This window comes from Patagioenas fasciata, chromosome 7 (assembly GCF_037038585.1).
Source record: "Patagioenas fasciata isolate bPatFas1 chromosome 7, bPatFas1.hap1, whole genome shotgun sequence".
Classification (NCBI taxonomy): Eukaryota; Metazoa; Chordata; class Aves; order Columbiformes; family Columbidae; genus Patagioenas; species Patagioenas fasciata.
The window spans coordinates 37,028,766-37,044,497 of NC_092526.1; the positions used below are offsets into that span (position 1 = coordinate 37,028,766).

Consider the following 15,732-nt stretch of genomic DNA (forward strand, 5'->3'; position numbering starts at 1 on the left):
CCTTATCCCTTTTTGCAGCCTGGCACGACACACCTTGTGGCTGGACTGTATCTGTGGCCAGTCCCTCTGCCTTCAAGAGAGCCTTGGAGGTCACTGTTGTTGTTCTCTTCTGCTTCTGTTGTTTCCCTCTTTGCTCATAAAATAATCACCTATACAGGTTTTTATGATTTATTTAGGGAAAGGCCTGGTAGCAGCTCTGTCAGCAGTGGGGAATCTGCTCAGGCTGAAGACCAAACCTTGCCCTACCTTCTCCATGGAAGTCTGCACAGTGCAAACAAGCACCTGCATCCACCCTTTCCACTCGTTTCTGTGCCAGCTCTCAGTCATGCCAAGGCCTTCACTGGTACGTACAGAATTTCTTAAAGCACATTTTGGCCCAGCATAGCTTGGGCTTGTCTTGGGTGGCTGCATTAGTGTGCAGCTGAATAACTTTAATCTCTGCTTGTGTAGAGATCAGCTTGTTGCTGCGATTAGCTCATCTCCTGAACTGCTCGTACTAGGTTTAGTCAGGAGCTTGTGCACCCAACAGTTAGCTGTGTCTCAGGAATATACCAAGTTAAAAGACCCGTAAGGCGGGTTTGACCTCACAGAAATGTGCTTAAGTATTGAGGAGAAATTCAGGGCATCTTTGCCCAAATGGAAAGGACACAGACACACAAAATTTTGAATCATTTCCTTTTATGTTGTCAGGGAATCTAAATAAAATCTGAGGAAGAAAGAACATGGTAGAAATCCCAAGTGCCCTATGGAAGCATCATCACTTGATATAATGGAAATTGATACAAGACATCTTCATGGGTGCTAGGGCCCCTACCATTCCAAGCTCTGCCTGCAGCAGGACTATGTACAAACCTTTGTGTTACCAGGAGCAGAGCTAATTTAGTCCTCAAATTAGTTAGTGTGTGGTCTTTACATAGTAAAGCCAAAAGCAATTTAAGAAACAGCTCTGAGCAGAAAGTATTATGTTTGGACAGACTGACAGAGCACCAATATAACTATATTGATGCCAATTAAACACCTTCATTACAAAAATGTAAGCTCTAAGTACATGCATGACCACCCTTTTTAGCATGAAACTAAAAATAAAGTGTTTACATATATAAATATTAGATATGTGGAAAAACTGGCAGGGTGAATCAGAGAGGTGGTTTGAAAAATGCTTCCAGGACTTGCCATTAGCAAGGCTGACAACATGTTGGTTTCTTAAATGATTGCACAGAGAGCTTTGAAGAAATAAAGAACACTATAAAAACATTTCACAGAGCAAAGTAAACGCTCCACCCTAATAAGAAGTCTCTCTCCCCGCTTCAGATCAGACATTTTGTTATGTTTTCAAGCCTGAATTTCAAATCCAGTCTCAGAAGTCACAGTCTGATGGCTATTGGACAAAGCTCCAGTAGCATGCAGTGAGGCACCTTAGTCCAGGCAGTGTCCTCACAGGAAAAAGAAATAAAATCAGTGCTCTGGATTTGTGTTCAATTTCCTGTGCAGCATATCTTGCTGTCAGGTACACAGGAAAATTCAGACTCTCGAGCTGATTGTGAACAGCAACTTAGGAGCCACTAAGAACTCCAAACTGAAAACAAAGCTTCAAAAGTCAGCATGAGACTTAACTGATTTTAGTGCTTTGGATTTTTTGGCAAACTCAAGCCAATACCATACATGATCAGCTGCTTTCAATGTCTGATGCAAAACGCATCAATTCTAATTAACAAAGTTCCGTCAACATATTCCAGCCCCTTTGGATTACTCAATTTGATATTAAAATAATTTTATGCTTGATGTGCCATTTCCCTGAGCTCCTGACAAAATGCCGCTGAAGCTGTTTGCATTCATCCCATTGAACTTTCTCCAGTGATGTTGAATCCTTTTTGCACATTTCTGCCTAGGATTGTACCTAACATGATTTCACTGTCAGGCTTGCGCTGGGTCTTCTGGCTCACTGCAGGTTTGAACCCAGAATTGACTGCACTAAATTGAGAGGTGAGGACACATTTGCAAGTACAATAGCAATAGATTCTTTCCACCCAGAAGTCATCAAGAGAAATCACTCTAGGACGAATACTGTGGTGATAAGGAACAACACACACTAACAGTCATATAACTTCCTCACCTCAAATATTAGCCATGTCTAGAGCAGATGAGCCCAACTATTTGGAGGTTCAAAAAGCACTGAATTTGAATGTTTTTACCATTTGCCCATTTGGAATAAACAAGATTACTTTTGGCTTGTAGAGTGTGAGAAAGTTCCTTCTCTATGCTTTTCCAAAAAAGAAGAGGAACAAAAAGCACCTTCACTCAAAAAAAAACGTGTTCCCAGAACATTACAGCAATAGTTTGTAGAGGCCGTGAAAAGCTAGATGAGCATTAGTTCTCCTGCAAGCAGAATCGAACTTTGGGTTTTTTGAAATGAGTCCATCCTCAATCACTAGCACAGTGATTGCAAAAGCAGGGAGAGTTATCTCTTCTTTCTCCCATTTCTTGTGTTCCTCGTCTGCTCAACCGGAGAGCTATTTGTACTGCAGGTACATTCAGCACCCCGCACAGTGAGGGGCCAGTAATGAAGCTGTGTGGTGGAAGCTTGCACAGCAATTCCCCCAAGTGCACCCAGTGGTGTCCTGTCTGCCCCAGGGCACTGTGACCGCTGGGGGTCTGGCAGTGCCAGCTTGTGGGACACGTGGACAAGGGCTCAGCTGCTCCCTTGTCCTGAGTAGTGGAACGCTTAATTTCACCAGCAAAGGGAAAAACACACAGAGAGTGAATTCTGGATAGGCTTCTCTCAGCAAAAAGCTGAACCAAGCACCATTTTCATGCCATAAGGAAGGTGCTGGCCTCTGTGAACCCTGTCTTTGCGGCAGTTGCGCAACCATTTTTGGCAGCTTGTTGCTCATATAAAATCAGTTTGATTGTATCCATTTGGTAAAAAGAGTCTGTAAGAAGACTACACAACCTGGTCATCAAAGATTTTTGGCAACCCAGTGCTAACACTTGTGGTAGGACTGAAAATATTTTGGAGCACTTTCTTGTATCACCAGGACATATCCCAAGCAGGGTAGGATCATTGTGTGCTTGATGATGCTGCTCACAGCAGCGAGGTACAGGATTTAGAGAATGGATTCCTTCTTTTGCACAGCAAATCTCTTGATGTGCTCCAGTTCTGTAACACTGGTCTCTGCTAAAGCTGCTGCTATTTAAGATTGAGCTCTGTGGATAACTTGCATGCATTAATTCTTCACATCTAACTGATTCCTGAACGTGAAGGTTGCTAGCAACATCCTCTCCAAAATCACTTTGACCTGTGTATTACATTATCCCATGAATGACTTGCAGAAGGAAGTAATCAAAACACATATAGTTCCAGCTAGTGCTAATTGCCTTTTCATCTGTTTCTGTCTCTTTTTACTTGTGTCCAATAACTGTTGATTATTCAGGGATTTAAAACTGTATTTCAACTTAATTTGTTTCATTTGATGTGAATGATGGGACTCACTAAGCATTAGCTCCAAATGTTTCTCCAGCCTCGTGTCAAGCACTTTGAGGATGTCAAAAGCAGATATGGGAAATCTGAAGTGCCTGGTCTTAGCAAGAATGCCTCAAAAGTCAGGGAGAGAACATTGTTTCAGGAGATCTCAGGCCTTGATACTTACTGGTTCATGAAAACACCACACGTGTATTGCGCATGAACTTTCTAGGGTACTATAGATGAGTACACATAAGGGATAAAGCTTTCAAGTGGTGTGTGAGTTTTGATCTTGAGTGGGCAATGTGGCATGTCATAAAGGAGTCCAATTTCCAGAGGACAGGTCTATAACAATTTCTGGAAATAAAGATTAACCCTTAAGTTTGCCTCAAGAGGGTCTAGAATCACTATATCTGGAAGATTTTGATCACAGCGTCTTGAGAGGTTAGTGAAAAATGCAGTCAAAGCGGTTTATGTGTTTGAAACCTATTTTGATTGTATGAAACTTTGTGTTTTCAGGAAAAGCCAGACTGGATTTGAACTATTCTGAACACATTCTGAAATTGCTCTTAACAGCAACAGTTTTTATCCTATGTTTTTTACTAATTCATAGAATTTTGAGGCCAGGAGAGACCATCCGTAACCACAGGTGTTCATACTGGTAGCAGTTTCTTTGTGAAGGGCCAGTTCAGCATAGACAGTTTCTTGGAAACATTTCTATTTTGACTATTTCTCTGAAAGCCAGGCAGGACCTAGGGGAAAAGTGCTCACCAGGCTGATTCGTGGCCAGAATCTGCCCGTTTTCCCAGCAGGCTCCAGGCACCCCAGGATTTCCATGTCCCCCGCTCCCAAGGCCTCCCCAGGCTGGGGGCTTCTCGGACTTGTCCACCTTGCGCCAGGAAACCTCCTGGCTTTTCCTGATGCTGCAGGACTTCTTAGAAGTGTGGGCAGCTCAGCCTGTTTGGCACAAACTGGTGTGTTTTATGTTGTTTTTTAATGTTGGAATTTTCCACAAAGCAAGTTTCAGACAGCTCCAGCCCTGCCTGAGTGTTTTCTCCAGAGGATTTTGCATGTTGGCCATCACAAACATGCATCCTAACTCCAAAGTATTTGCTACAACATTTTCAGCCAGAGGTTCCTCTAACCTGTCTCTCTTTGCTCAATTAGAAAACTGCTTAGTACTTTTGTCCATGGAAATAAAGTACTGCAACTATAACAGGTATTATTTTAATTATTTTAACAGGTAAAACAAGCGAATAGAAACAAGTTTCCAAAGGTTGTGACCTGAGATAGGTCAGGGAAAGCATTGTGCCGAAGCTGAACTGCTTTGAGCAATTTCACCCTGAAGGTCTCTCACAGCAAAGGAAAAAAGGAAATATATATAATACCTATTTAGAGATGGTGTTGATCAAAACAGCATTAATCTGAAGATAAAGCAAGCAGTAATTAGTCTGTATTATTATTATTATTATATGTATGAGTTATCAAATGCTTCTATGATATAATGATTTTTGATGTGCTCCTTCGTGCCTGCTAAGGGGTCGGGCTTGTCAAATCTGCGCCCCTGTTCAGAAGCCAGGACCCGTATTTTTGCATGCCAGCCCCAGTAGGTTACAGGGAAGCGGTGATGGTCCCACCTCACATGCACAGAGAGATGTGCCATGCTGGAAACCATGGCTGTTAAGGTGACCTGGGTTAGACATTCAGATCAGGGCAAGACTTGTGTGATTCATGGGAAAAGCCGTGCTCCCTCAGCTGGGAAATGACCTGAGCTGCTCAGACCACTGGAGAGGTGAGCACTGGCCCCTTGGTCAAGAAAAAAATCTCAGATTTCATGCTTCAAGGTTGCTCATTTGGCAGCTTTCCTGAGAGCTCAATTCACTTACAGCTATAAGCATACAAATGTATGTGTGGTACAATCACCCTGCTTGGGAATCCCAGTGGAGTAAAGTATTTAACTCTGAAAAATACTTGGAGTAACTTCTTTGCAATGTGTAGAGCAGCAAGCATTTCAGAAACAATCTAGCTGTGTATTTAAACAGTCATTACTGCCTTCTGGGTAAATAACACATGTTTTTAAAATGGTCTCTATACACAATAGACGCTAACACAATAAATCCTAATTGCTCTGAAGGACCCATTAGGCTCTATCAGGTCAATACATGGCAGAGGTTTTTTCAAAGTCACTCACCCTGTTGTTACATAAGCCACAGTTTGAAAGTCCATAAATAAGTATTTGCTGAATGAAGAGTGAGGGCTTTGCCAGGGCCATACTAATTTATCATGTCAGCTTCACTATGGGGACTGTTTTCTTTTCAAGGGCCAATGTAAAAAAAGGCAAAGAAAAAAGCAAAAGCACTATGTGATGTGTTTCAAAAACTACATATCTGGAAAGTCTCAGGCTGCAATATGCCCCCCAAGAAAATCAACCGCAGCACTTCTGCCAGATGTTGCTGAAGCCTGTGTCACTGTTGGAAATCAGATTTCACGTTAATTCACTCAGAAGTTGTCTAGTCCCATGTAGCTTTTTGAATGTGGCTGCAGCTTGGCATGGTTTTGCTTTCCTGCAATATGTTAAGGTGTGTAATTGTACAGGTATATATAAAAACAAACGGTATTGATGTAGGTTAGGATTTTCAAGGGAATTTCAACAAGACATCCACAGCGAAAAGCACTGAAGTGATTTAAATTGGAATTCCTGTCCCTAGCCCACAGCTTTTAAGTCTTCTGGGCACACGAGGAAATGTTTGCACCTGCTGCTGTTGCACTTCAGTAGGGTTCAGGTGATTCTCATTCTGCTCTGCCTGCTCGTGAAGGGCTCAGAGCTGCCTCGTTCCTCCTGTCTGCGGGGCAGCAAGGACCTTGGTATCTTATTCAGGAGCTCCAGTTACATCAGATCAGTCTTGGTGCTGGGGTTTGCCATGCTGGCAGCCCACGGCCTCGCAGGTCAGAGCAGAAACACGCCTGTCTTGGTGCAGTGTGCAGCCACATCCTGAGCACAGGGGAAACATCCATCTCCTTTTGTACCAGTACATGGTGGGTCTGCTGTGCTGGAGCTGGCATGTCATGATGCTAAACACGTCTGTCCATCCCTGCACCTGCAGCAAGCAGTAGGGCACAGCCTTGCCAGTCTGGTGCTGCTGCCATTCGCTCTGTGGTCACCAGCACTCCCTTACTCCAGCAGTTTGTTATCAGGATCACTGCTAATTTGAGCAGTGCCTGAGCTAACACAGCCTCCAGCCGGGGTGACTCGCAGGCTGCCCACCAGCACCAGGAGCCTTTAGTCACCCCCACCACTCCTTTCCCAGGAGCTGGGGGCATGTCAGCAGTACAGTCAAAACCAGGATTTGCTGCTCCAGGCAAGAAGGGTCAAGGGCCAGGGCTGGCTCGCTGGTCTTACAACGAGAGGGGCAGGAGATTCCAGCCCTGCTTCGGTACAGGCAAAGCCCAGAGCAAGATCAGTGCTCCCCAGCTTTGTCCCTGCCCAGAGCCGGGGTGAAAAGCTCTTTGCAAAAGTCTGCAGAGTTCTCTATTAAGGGCAAGGGCAACAGCTGGTCTTTACAAAGGAAGCTCACTTAGTCCTTTTCTAAAGGCTTTTAAAAGTCACAGTAACCTTCACAAAGGCAGTTTGTCCAGGTAAACAGTGTAGGCTGACAATACAGCAGCCAAAGAACCAAACAGAGAAATAATTTCCACTTTTTAACTTTCTTCTCCTACCAGGAACTGCTGCATCCCAGCTGAGAATGCCTCAACAGGTGGAAGGTATGTCTGTGAGGACATAAACGTTGTCAGCCCGTGCCCATATCCGCTGAGCTGGAGTCATGAGCAAGGACTAACTGGACTTCCAAGCAGACCTGTCTAGCATGGTGGAGCTTCATGAACACTTCTGCACGCAGATTAAAGGTAAGGTGATTTCCTAATAATTTGTAGAGGTTTTAAACAACAATAGCAAGTTCTTAGGGATGGGAAACACTTTGTGTTTTGTCTTCAGGGTTTGGCACGTTAGGTTTTGTGCAGGCACAGCTTCTGTCACTGATAGTGCTGGGTGCAAGTGAAGTGCTGTACTCTCATACTGTACTGTAGAGATGAATAACAAGCCTATCAACTGTACTTGGATTTCCACCATATTTAATCCTGTTCTGGTTGCTCTGCTACGTAGTCATAAAAAAAAGAAAAAAGGAAACAGAAGCACAGAGCAAGCCAACAGATGTCTACCTGACTCTTAATTGGGTTTTATGTGTCCCCAGTGTAGCAAAATAGAGCATTATTTACAGCCAGGCTGTAAGAATTAGATACATCTGGAGGAGTGGTGAAACCTGAACCAGGCTACAAGAGTTGATAGATTAACAGAAATGAAGAGCTGCCCCATTTTCCTCTTCTTACCTTCTCCCTTCCCACCTATATACCAGTTCCCCATTGTGTGTCAAATCAAACCAAAATATTGACCAAGGGAACGCTTATAAAAATGAAAATATAGCAGCAAAAAAGAGAATTTCTGCTCTTGTGGAGCTTCATCAGCATTTTCTAATTGTATGGCAATGATGATAATAAAAAGGCTGCCCTCTGTTCTCAGCTGTAATTTGGATAATCAACTGAAAGCCATAATGAAACTGACTGTGATTGCTTTCTGTTGGGCAGCTAGTTCACAGAAACTCATTGTTGGGGAGAACTAAAAGTTATGACTCCTGCTACAGGGATAGGCCCCTGTGTTCCAAACGAACATGTGACTTGTAATTCTCTTCCATATAGCTTTATTGCAGGCAAAACTTAAAGTGTAAAGCAAAGAGGTATAGGGACTTGAGCTTTTCTTTGCCTATTAAAAAACAAGTTGTTAAGCATCAAGGTCGACAGTGCCAAATGATATGCATGCCTAGGCTGGGTGCACTTGTAGACACAGAGGATTTTGGAGGTCAGAATGAGGTCCCTGGCCTTAAAATCCCTGACGACTTTGGTGTGTGGTAGCAGAAGTCAGCACTCTGCTGATAGGCACAAGAGCCAGTGGCCACAGAGCCAGATCTTAGCTCTGTAAGGAAGACGTGAGCCGAGTCCCACTCTGAGCCTTTGCTTTCTGGGCTCTGGACACAGGTAGGAGTATCTTGGGTGCACGAGGCTTTGGGTGCTGGTGTTCCCCAGCACCAGACCCGAGTGTGAGCTGTCTCTGATGTGCTGTGGGTGTCTTGATTAGCGGTTTCAAGCAGAACCAGATCCAGTGCTGGATGTGAGTGCTTTGGTCCGAATTGCCCTTCCATCTGCATCCACTGAGAAGTGAGGAGCTCCTGTGCAAGGGCTCAGGAGCAACCTTTCTTCTCAGCCAGAATAAGGGTACTGCCATAGCAGGTGTAGCTTGTGACCCCCAAATCTGGCTTCTGAAACAGGTTTGTCCTCCTGAGTGCCCTCAGTGTGCCCTGGGCTTCAGGAGCAGTGGAAGCTGCTGAAAACCGGGCTGGTAATTTAGGTGTTTGCTAGTGCACAATTCCTTTTGGCAGGCAGCACGATCTCCGCGGTAGCTCCAGCAGGAGCCTGCATTTCCCAGAGCGTGGGGAAGGGGCCTCTGCCCCGGGCAGCGTCTCTCGGTGGCTCCGGCTTCATTGGCTCGCACCGCGCTCCAGCGCCTGCTCCGGGGGACAGTGGTTTGTGAAACAGCTCCTGCGGCTCCGAGGCGGAGCGGCGAGCCCGCCAGGAGCCCAGGCTAGGAATGCGGTAGCGCCCGCTGGGCGGGCGAGGCAGGCCGGTTTCCCTGCCCCACGAAGGCTCCGCTTTCCGGGAGGCGGGGAGCGGGCGGCAGCGGGAGGTGCTGCCGTGACCCTTGTACCCGGGCTGATGCATGGCTGTCGTGGCGAGGCAAACGTGGGGAAGGGTCCCCGCACGCCTTTTGCCCCCAACACCCGGGGTTTCCGCCCTTTCCCCCCATCCCGTTGTGGCGGGGCGAGGCCCCGGTTCCTTCCCACGGAGAGGGGCTGAAGGGCCCGAAGAGGAGGGGGCGAAGCGGTAGCAGCACCGCGGACGCCGCCCGCATCCTCCTCCCCCCGTCCCGCTTTGCTCTTTACGCCGATGAGGGGAAACCGGGCCGGGCCGGCGTGTTGCTGGATCTGGCGGTGTTGCTGGGTCTGGCGGTATCGCCGGTTCTCGGGTCTCCGGAGGAGCCCGAGGGCAAGAGGGGAAGGAGTCAGGACCCGTGCAGCAGACAAGGGGCCTGGGGCGGTACCGTCACCTTCTCACTTCGCGGGGACCGGGGGCGGCGCGGTCCCCGGGCGGGCTGACTCGCTCCGCCGCCGCGGGACTCGGTGCCCCGGGCGGGGGCGGTCCCGGGGAGCCCCGGAGGGGGCGGGGCAGCGGCGGCGGGCTGGCCCGGGGGCGGGCTCGGGGCGGGGCTCGGGGCGCGGCGCGGCGCGGGGGCGCCCGCCCGGCCCAGAGTGCAGGTGGCGGCGGCGGCGGCTGCACGGCTGGTCCCGTCCCGCGGGGCTCCGCTCCCGGCGCGGCGGCGGCGGCAGGTGCCCGGGGCATGCGGTGGCGGTAGGACGCGCGGCGGCGATGGACGGCCGGGGGCTGCCGGTGCCGCTGGTGCTGGGGCTGCCACTGCTGCTGGGGCTGCCGGCGGCGGGGCGCGCCGCCTCCAAGGCTTTGGTGTGCCAGGAGATCACGGTGCCGATGTGCAAGGGCATCGGCTACAACCTCACCTACATGCCCAACCAGTTCAACCACGACACGCAGGACGAGGCTGGGCTGGAGGTGCACCAGTTCTGGCCGCTGGTGGAGATCCAGTGCTCCCCGGACCTGCGCTTCTTCCTCTGCAGCATGTACACCCCCATCTGCCTACCCGACTACACCAAGCCGCTGCCCCCCTGCCGCTCCGTCTGCGAGCGGGCCAAGGCCGGCTGCTCGCCCATCATGCAGCAGTACGGCTTCGCCTGGCCCGAGAGGATGAGCTGTGACAGCCTGCCGGTGCTGGGGGACACCGAGGTGCTCTGCATGGGATACAACCACACAGAAGCTACCACCCTGCCGCCTTTCTTCGGGAAGCCCACACGTCCGGCCAAGGACGCGGCCAAAAACCTGACACCTCTCGGCGGGCAGCGCTCCTCAGGGTCAGACTGCAGCCGGACCTGCAAGTGCAAATCACCCCTGATCCCCATCTCCAAGGAGTCCCACCCGCTGTACAACCGCATCAGGACTGGGCAGGTGCCCAACTGCGCCATCCCCTGCTACCAACCCTACTTTACGCAGGATGAGAAGACCTTTGCTACCTTCTGGATCGGTCTCTGGTCTATTCTCTGCTTCCTCTCCACCTCCACCACTGTGGCCACCTTCCTCATCGACATGGAGCGCTTCAAGTACCCCGAGCGCCCCATCATCTTTCTCTCTGCTTGCTACCTCTTCGTCTCCATGGGCTACATTGTGCGGTTGGTGGCAGGGCATGCCAACGTGGCTTGCAACCCGGAGCACCACCACATCCACTATGACACCACGGGCCCTGCCCTCTGCACTGTGGTTTTCCTTCTCCTCTACTTCTTTGGCATGGCCAGCTCCATCTGGTGGGTCATCCTGTCCCTCACCTGGTTCCTGGCAGCCGGCATGAAGTGGGGCAATGAGGCCATTGCTGGCTACGCGCAGTATTTCCACCTGGCCGCCTGGCTCATCCCCAGTGCCAAATCCATCACTGTGCTGGCACTCAGCTCTGTGGATGGCGACCCAGTGGCCGGGGTTTGCTACGTGGGCAACCAGAGCCTGGAGAACCTGCGAGGCTTCGTGCTGGCACCACTGGTGGTTTATCTCTTCACCGGCAGCCTCTTCCTGCTGGCTGGCTTCGTCTCGCTCTTTCGCATCCGCAGTGTGATCAAACAGGGCGGCACCAAGACTGACAAACTGGAGAAGCTGATGATCCGCATCGGCATCTTCACCGTGCTCTACACCGTGCCCGCCACCATCGTCATTGCCTGCTACATCTACGAGCAGCACAACCGGGAGGCGTGGGAGCGGGCGCAGAACTGCTCCTGCCCGGGGGATCCTCACCGCCCCAAGCCTGACTATGCCGTCTTCATGCTCAAGTACTTCATGTGCCTTGTGGTGGGCATCACTTCTGGTGTCTGGATCTGGTCTGGCAAGACGCTGGAGTCCTGGAGGCGCTTCACAGCCCGCTGCTGCCGGGCCAGGAAGCCTGCGGGCGCCTCTGTGTATGGTGAGGTCAGCCCGGCGCTGGCGGGCAGGACGGTGCTGCCCAGCATGGCCTCCTACCACAAGCAGGTCCCGCTGTCCCACGTGTGACCAGAGGGAGCCTCGGTGACCCCAGCTGCAGGGAGAAGAGAGTGGCAAAGACCCTGGGCCACAGAGGAGTGGGTGGCAGCTGGGCCACCCCCAGTGTCCTCAGCCCCACCGTGGCAGTGCTGTCCGGGACCGAGCGTGTGCACCTGCAGGGCATGGAGCAGCCGCAGCCCCAGGCAGGGCAAGGAGAGGTGCTGCCAGCGACATGGGTGCAGAGGGACAGGGGGGCCTGGAACCTGGCACTGCCGTGTGTGCCTCATTTGGGGTCTCGCGCCCTGTTTGGGGTCCAGGGGTTCTGCTGCCTGTGGGCCGGTCAGGTGGCAGGTAGCCCTCGAGCATTGATTTGTGTCCCCTCTGGGCTGGTCTTGCTGGTGCTGGGGTGAAGGGGAGAGCTGTAACAGGCAAGGTGGGGAGTGGCCCCCAGCCCTGGGCGATGTACTGACGCTGTCACTGAGCCTCTCACCAGAGCCTGGGGTGTGCGAGGAGAGCAGGGAGCGGGGGCTGCCTCCCTGCCGAGCAGCTGGGCCTCCCAGGCAGAGAGGGGCAGTGCCCCCAGGGTCCCAAGAGCCCCTGGGCACAGCTGTGTGTTGCAGAGGAGAGGGCTGGGGACCTCTGGGGTGATGCTGCCACTGGCCCTGCTCGGGCATCAGCATGTTGACTTGGAGGAGGGAGCTGTGCGAGCCAGGGGCTTCACGGGCAGTGGTGGTGCCAGAGGAAGGGGCTGCAGAGAGGAGCTGCCACCCCACACTCAAACGAGCAGAGACGGGGCCCCAGCTCTCTGCAGAAAGGGGGGAGCAGGTGTCCCCAGAGGTCCCTTCTCCCCTGGGTGTGCATGTGCCGGCTCTCCCCAGGCAGGGGGCTCGGGGCCCGGCAGGGGCTGGTGCTGGTGGGGGTCAGCTCTTTGGCACTGACTCCCAGGTTCAACTCACCGCTCGCTGTGGGCAGCCTGCCCGGGGAACAACTTGTGCCGGAGAGTCGAGAGGCTGCTCCGTGATGAGGCTGCTGTCCCAGCACGGCGTTCACAGGGAGCCTGGGGCACCACTGGCTGCACACCGAGCAGCCTCCTCCTGAGCTGCTGTGCGTGCCGAGAAGGGCTTGATGCTGCTCCGCGCCTCTCGCCTCTGCAGCGGGGTGAGTTTCTCACGTCTCCCTCGGGCCCCTCCGGCTGCCTGGTGTGAGGTGGCACACAGTGCAACAGCTGATCGTGGCACAACCAGCCCTACAGGAGCGGCTGCACTCCTGCAGCAGGCAGCGTGTGTCTGGGGGGTTCCGAGCCAGGCTGGCAGTCTGTCGCTCCTGGGGAGCAGCCAGGTTTACCAGCCAGCCAGCTTCCACACTTCTTGCTGCTTTTTTCAAAGCTGTGTCTGTCGGAAAGAGTGAGAGTGTACAGTTACTTTAGGAAAACTCAGCAGAGCAGTCGTGTTCCAGCCCCCCAGCTTTCTGAGCTCTTTTCCCTTCCCCAGGTTGGGCAGCAGGGCACTGACAGAGGGGGTGCCTGGCATGAAGCGGTGCTGACAGCTGGTTTCAGTAAGAAGATGATGGCAGGGGGGGTCCTGTTGTCAACTTGACTGAATGCGGTGAGGGGCTGTGGCTGCGGCACAGAACAGGGCACAGCTGGTGAGAGGTGGCTGCCTCTGGCTTCAGCCTGCTTGTGAAAGCACCCAATTTGTAACTTATTTTCCACTGCCCTAAGTGGTGATCACGTATGTAACTTCCCAGCCATTGCTTGAGGCCTTTTTTGCCCTCCTTCCAGCATGGCACTGTGACCCGGCCGCTCGAGCGTTGCAGAACAGCTACTGGCTTTGCTCCCGCAGGACTGCAAGGATCCGAGGTTGTTCTCAACACCCTCAGACCACTTCAGTCAAGGAGGTTTTCACCTCACTTTAAAACCAAAGCCTGGGAAGTGAGGAGGTGCTTGAGTGGCATTTCTGCTGATAAAGGCATTGCCAGGGCACTGTGTAAGTGTCTCTGGGGCATCAGCCCCGAGCAGCCGGCAGCACAGGGACCAGGGCTCGGCAGGGACAGCTCAGCCGCGCAGGTCAGTGCTCTTGCGACACAGGGTTTGCTCCCTCCAGCATGTTGCAGTGCTGCACCGTGGCCAGGATTGCACCATGCTGTGTTACAAACTGTAAATAGTTGTATTATAGCTCGGTTTGTACATACCGGAGCCGTAGTGACCTTTGAAACGGGTTTGGGGCATCAGTGTTCTCCGCAGCAGGGCAGGTCGGGTGCAGGGACGCTGTAATCCTGGGCATTAAATGACTCCAACCTGCTCCAATCCACCCCTCGCCGGACTCCTCTCTTTCTATAGTGCCTTTTGTAGATACAGCTAAACACACATCATGCAATACAATGAACAAAAACCATGTCAAAGGTGGTGGTGTTTGGTTGGTTGTTTTGTGGTTTTTTTTTTTTTTTCAAAGTGCAACTGACTGTGTAAAGCTTTTTTTTTTTAAAAAAGCCCAAGATTAGCTACAAACCGTTGCCTATTGAAAAATACAAGAGCATTTTCAGCTTTGATCTAACGGTAGGTTAATACAATCAACTTGTGTTTGAGCCCAGCTTCTCAGCAACAAGTGGTGGGTGGGGGAAAGGAGCTGTTGCCGTGTGTCCTGTGTGCTGTAGCCAATTTACATGTTGGTTTTTGCCTTTTCCGTTAATGATGCTGTTGAGTGTTGTTTATATAACTGTATTATATTTTGTGAAAAGCTGAAGAAATTTTATTCAAAGAGAAGTATTGAGATTAGTTATTTATGAAGACAAAAAAAAAAAGTGTGTGTTGTTTTCTTTGCTTTCATTTCTGCTGGAGTATTAATTGCTATAAAAACTTAACGGGCGGGACACAAGGAAGCGTGTGCTGGGGGGCTGTGCCGTGGCCCACCATGGCACTGCGTGTCCCAGTCTGGGTGCAACAACCGGGCTCTGCACTGAGCCGGGTTTAATCCTTGGGCTGCCGTGGGTAGATGTGCCCATGACCTCGCCCACAGTGTTTCCTTGACGGGCCAAGGTCACGCCTTGCTGCTAGAAAGGGGTTAACTATCAACTTTTATTGGGTTTCTGCAGTTTGCACAGTATCAGGTCCTTGCCCTGTCCTGAGGTCAGGCCCTAAAGAGTTGCTCTTTGATACTGTTGAGGCCAAGCAGATGACAGCTTTTAGTTTGAGTGGTTCGAGTGGCCGATTGGAGGGTCCGTGTTGCCATCTGCTGTGGGCTCGCTCGTGTTCGGAGGAACAACTTTAGGAAGGACAGCAAGGGGTTAAGGCTGGTGCTGCAGTGACTAATGGTGCAGGACTCTGCTATCTAGTGAGGTGTGTAGGCACACGCCAGGTCCCACTAGATAGGATCTCTTACCTGGAAGCAGCATTCCCGCAGCCCTGATAAACCTGACAGCCGCACAGCCTGACTCACCTGGTGCCTCAGTGCTGAGGGATCTGCCCCCCATGCTCACGTACAGGCAGAACACGCGCTCAGGGGCTGATCCTGTCTTGCGTGGGGCAGCTGTTTTGGGCTGTGGAGGGGACAGGCGCCATGTCTGCACGAGGTTCTCACTGAGGAGCCTAATGCTGGTGCTGCTCCCCTGCTCTGTGTCCCATTTGGTCACCTTAGGCCATCCTCGCAGCAGTCACTGGCTTCCTTGGGGTTGAACAGTGCAGGTGCAGCACAACTGCAGACCGGGGGCATGGGAATGACTGGCTGGCAGCATGGGGACCATCTGGCTTCTCAAATAGGTTTTAATGCTACAGAGCAGAAGCTGAAGTGGTTATTTCACCTAAAATAAATGCCTTGTGCACAAAGGCAGCCTGAAACTTTTCTAATCCTGTGACAAGTAAGCCCATGGTCAGCCAGTTAAATGCTCTTGCCCTAGGGGTGATATGTGTGTGTGGGGGGTGTTAGTGAGCACATTACAGTCCCTTTGGCAGCATCCTGTAATTCACTGTATGTTGTCAAACAACTTTTTTGGTGCGGGTGTCATTTTCCCAGATAACGTTACGGTAAGTGCTGCTGCACTGTTGT

At 51.3% G+C, this 15,732-nt stretch overlaps 1 protein-coding gene and 1 long non-coding RNA gene across 3 annotated transcripts in view; both read left to right on the forward strand.

Moving 5' to 3' along the window:
• Positions 1 to 15,732, forward strand: part of LOC139828462 (uncharacterized) — a 31,103-nt gene that overhangs the window by 4,953 nt on the left and 10,418 nt on the right. For both annotated transcript variants that reach the window (XR_011740094.1, XR_011740095.1), the window contains exons 2-3: positions 177 to 343; positions 7,181 to 7,363. This is a non-coding gene — a long non-coding RNA (uncharacterized lncRNA). The remainder of the gene's footprint in view (positions 1 to 176; positions 344 to 7,180; positions 7,364 to 15,732) is intronic.
• FZD5 (frizzled class receptor 5) lies at positions 9,888 to 14,511 on the forward strand. The gene has a single exon (XM_065841340.2). The coding sequence runs from the start codon at positions 9,992 to 9,994 to the stop codon at positions 11,720 to 11,722; it is 1,731 nt and encodes a 576-aa protein (XP_065697412.1). The 5' UTR covers positions 9,888 to 9,991; the 3' UTR covers positions 11,723 to 14,511.

Bases quoted from the DNA above. Each gene is read 5' to 3' on its own strand.
- FZD5 (XM_065841340.2), top strand. From the start codon at position 9,992: ATGGACGGCCGGGGGCTGCCGGTGCCGCTGGTGCTGGGGCTGCCACTG.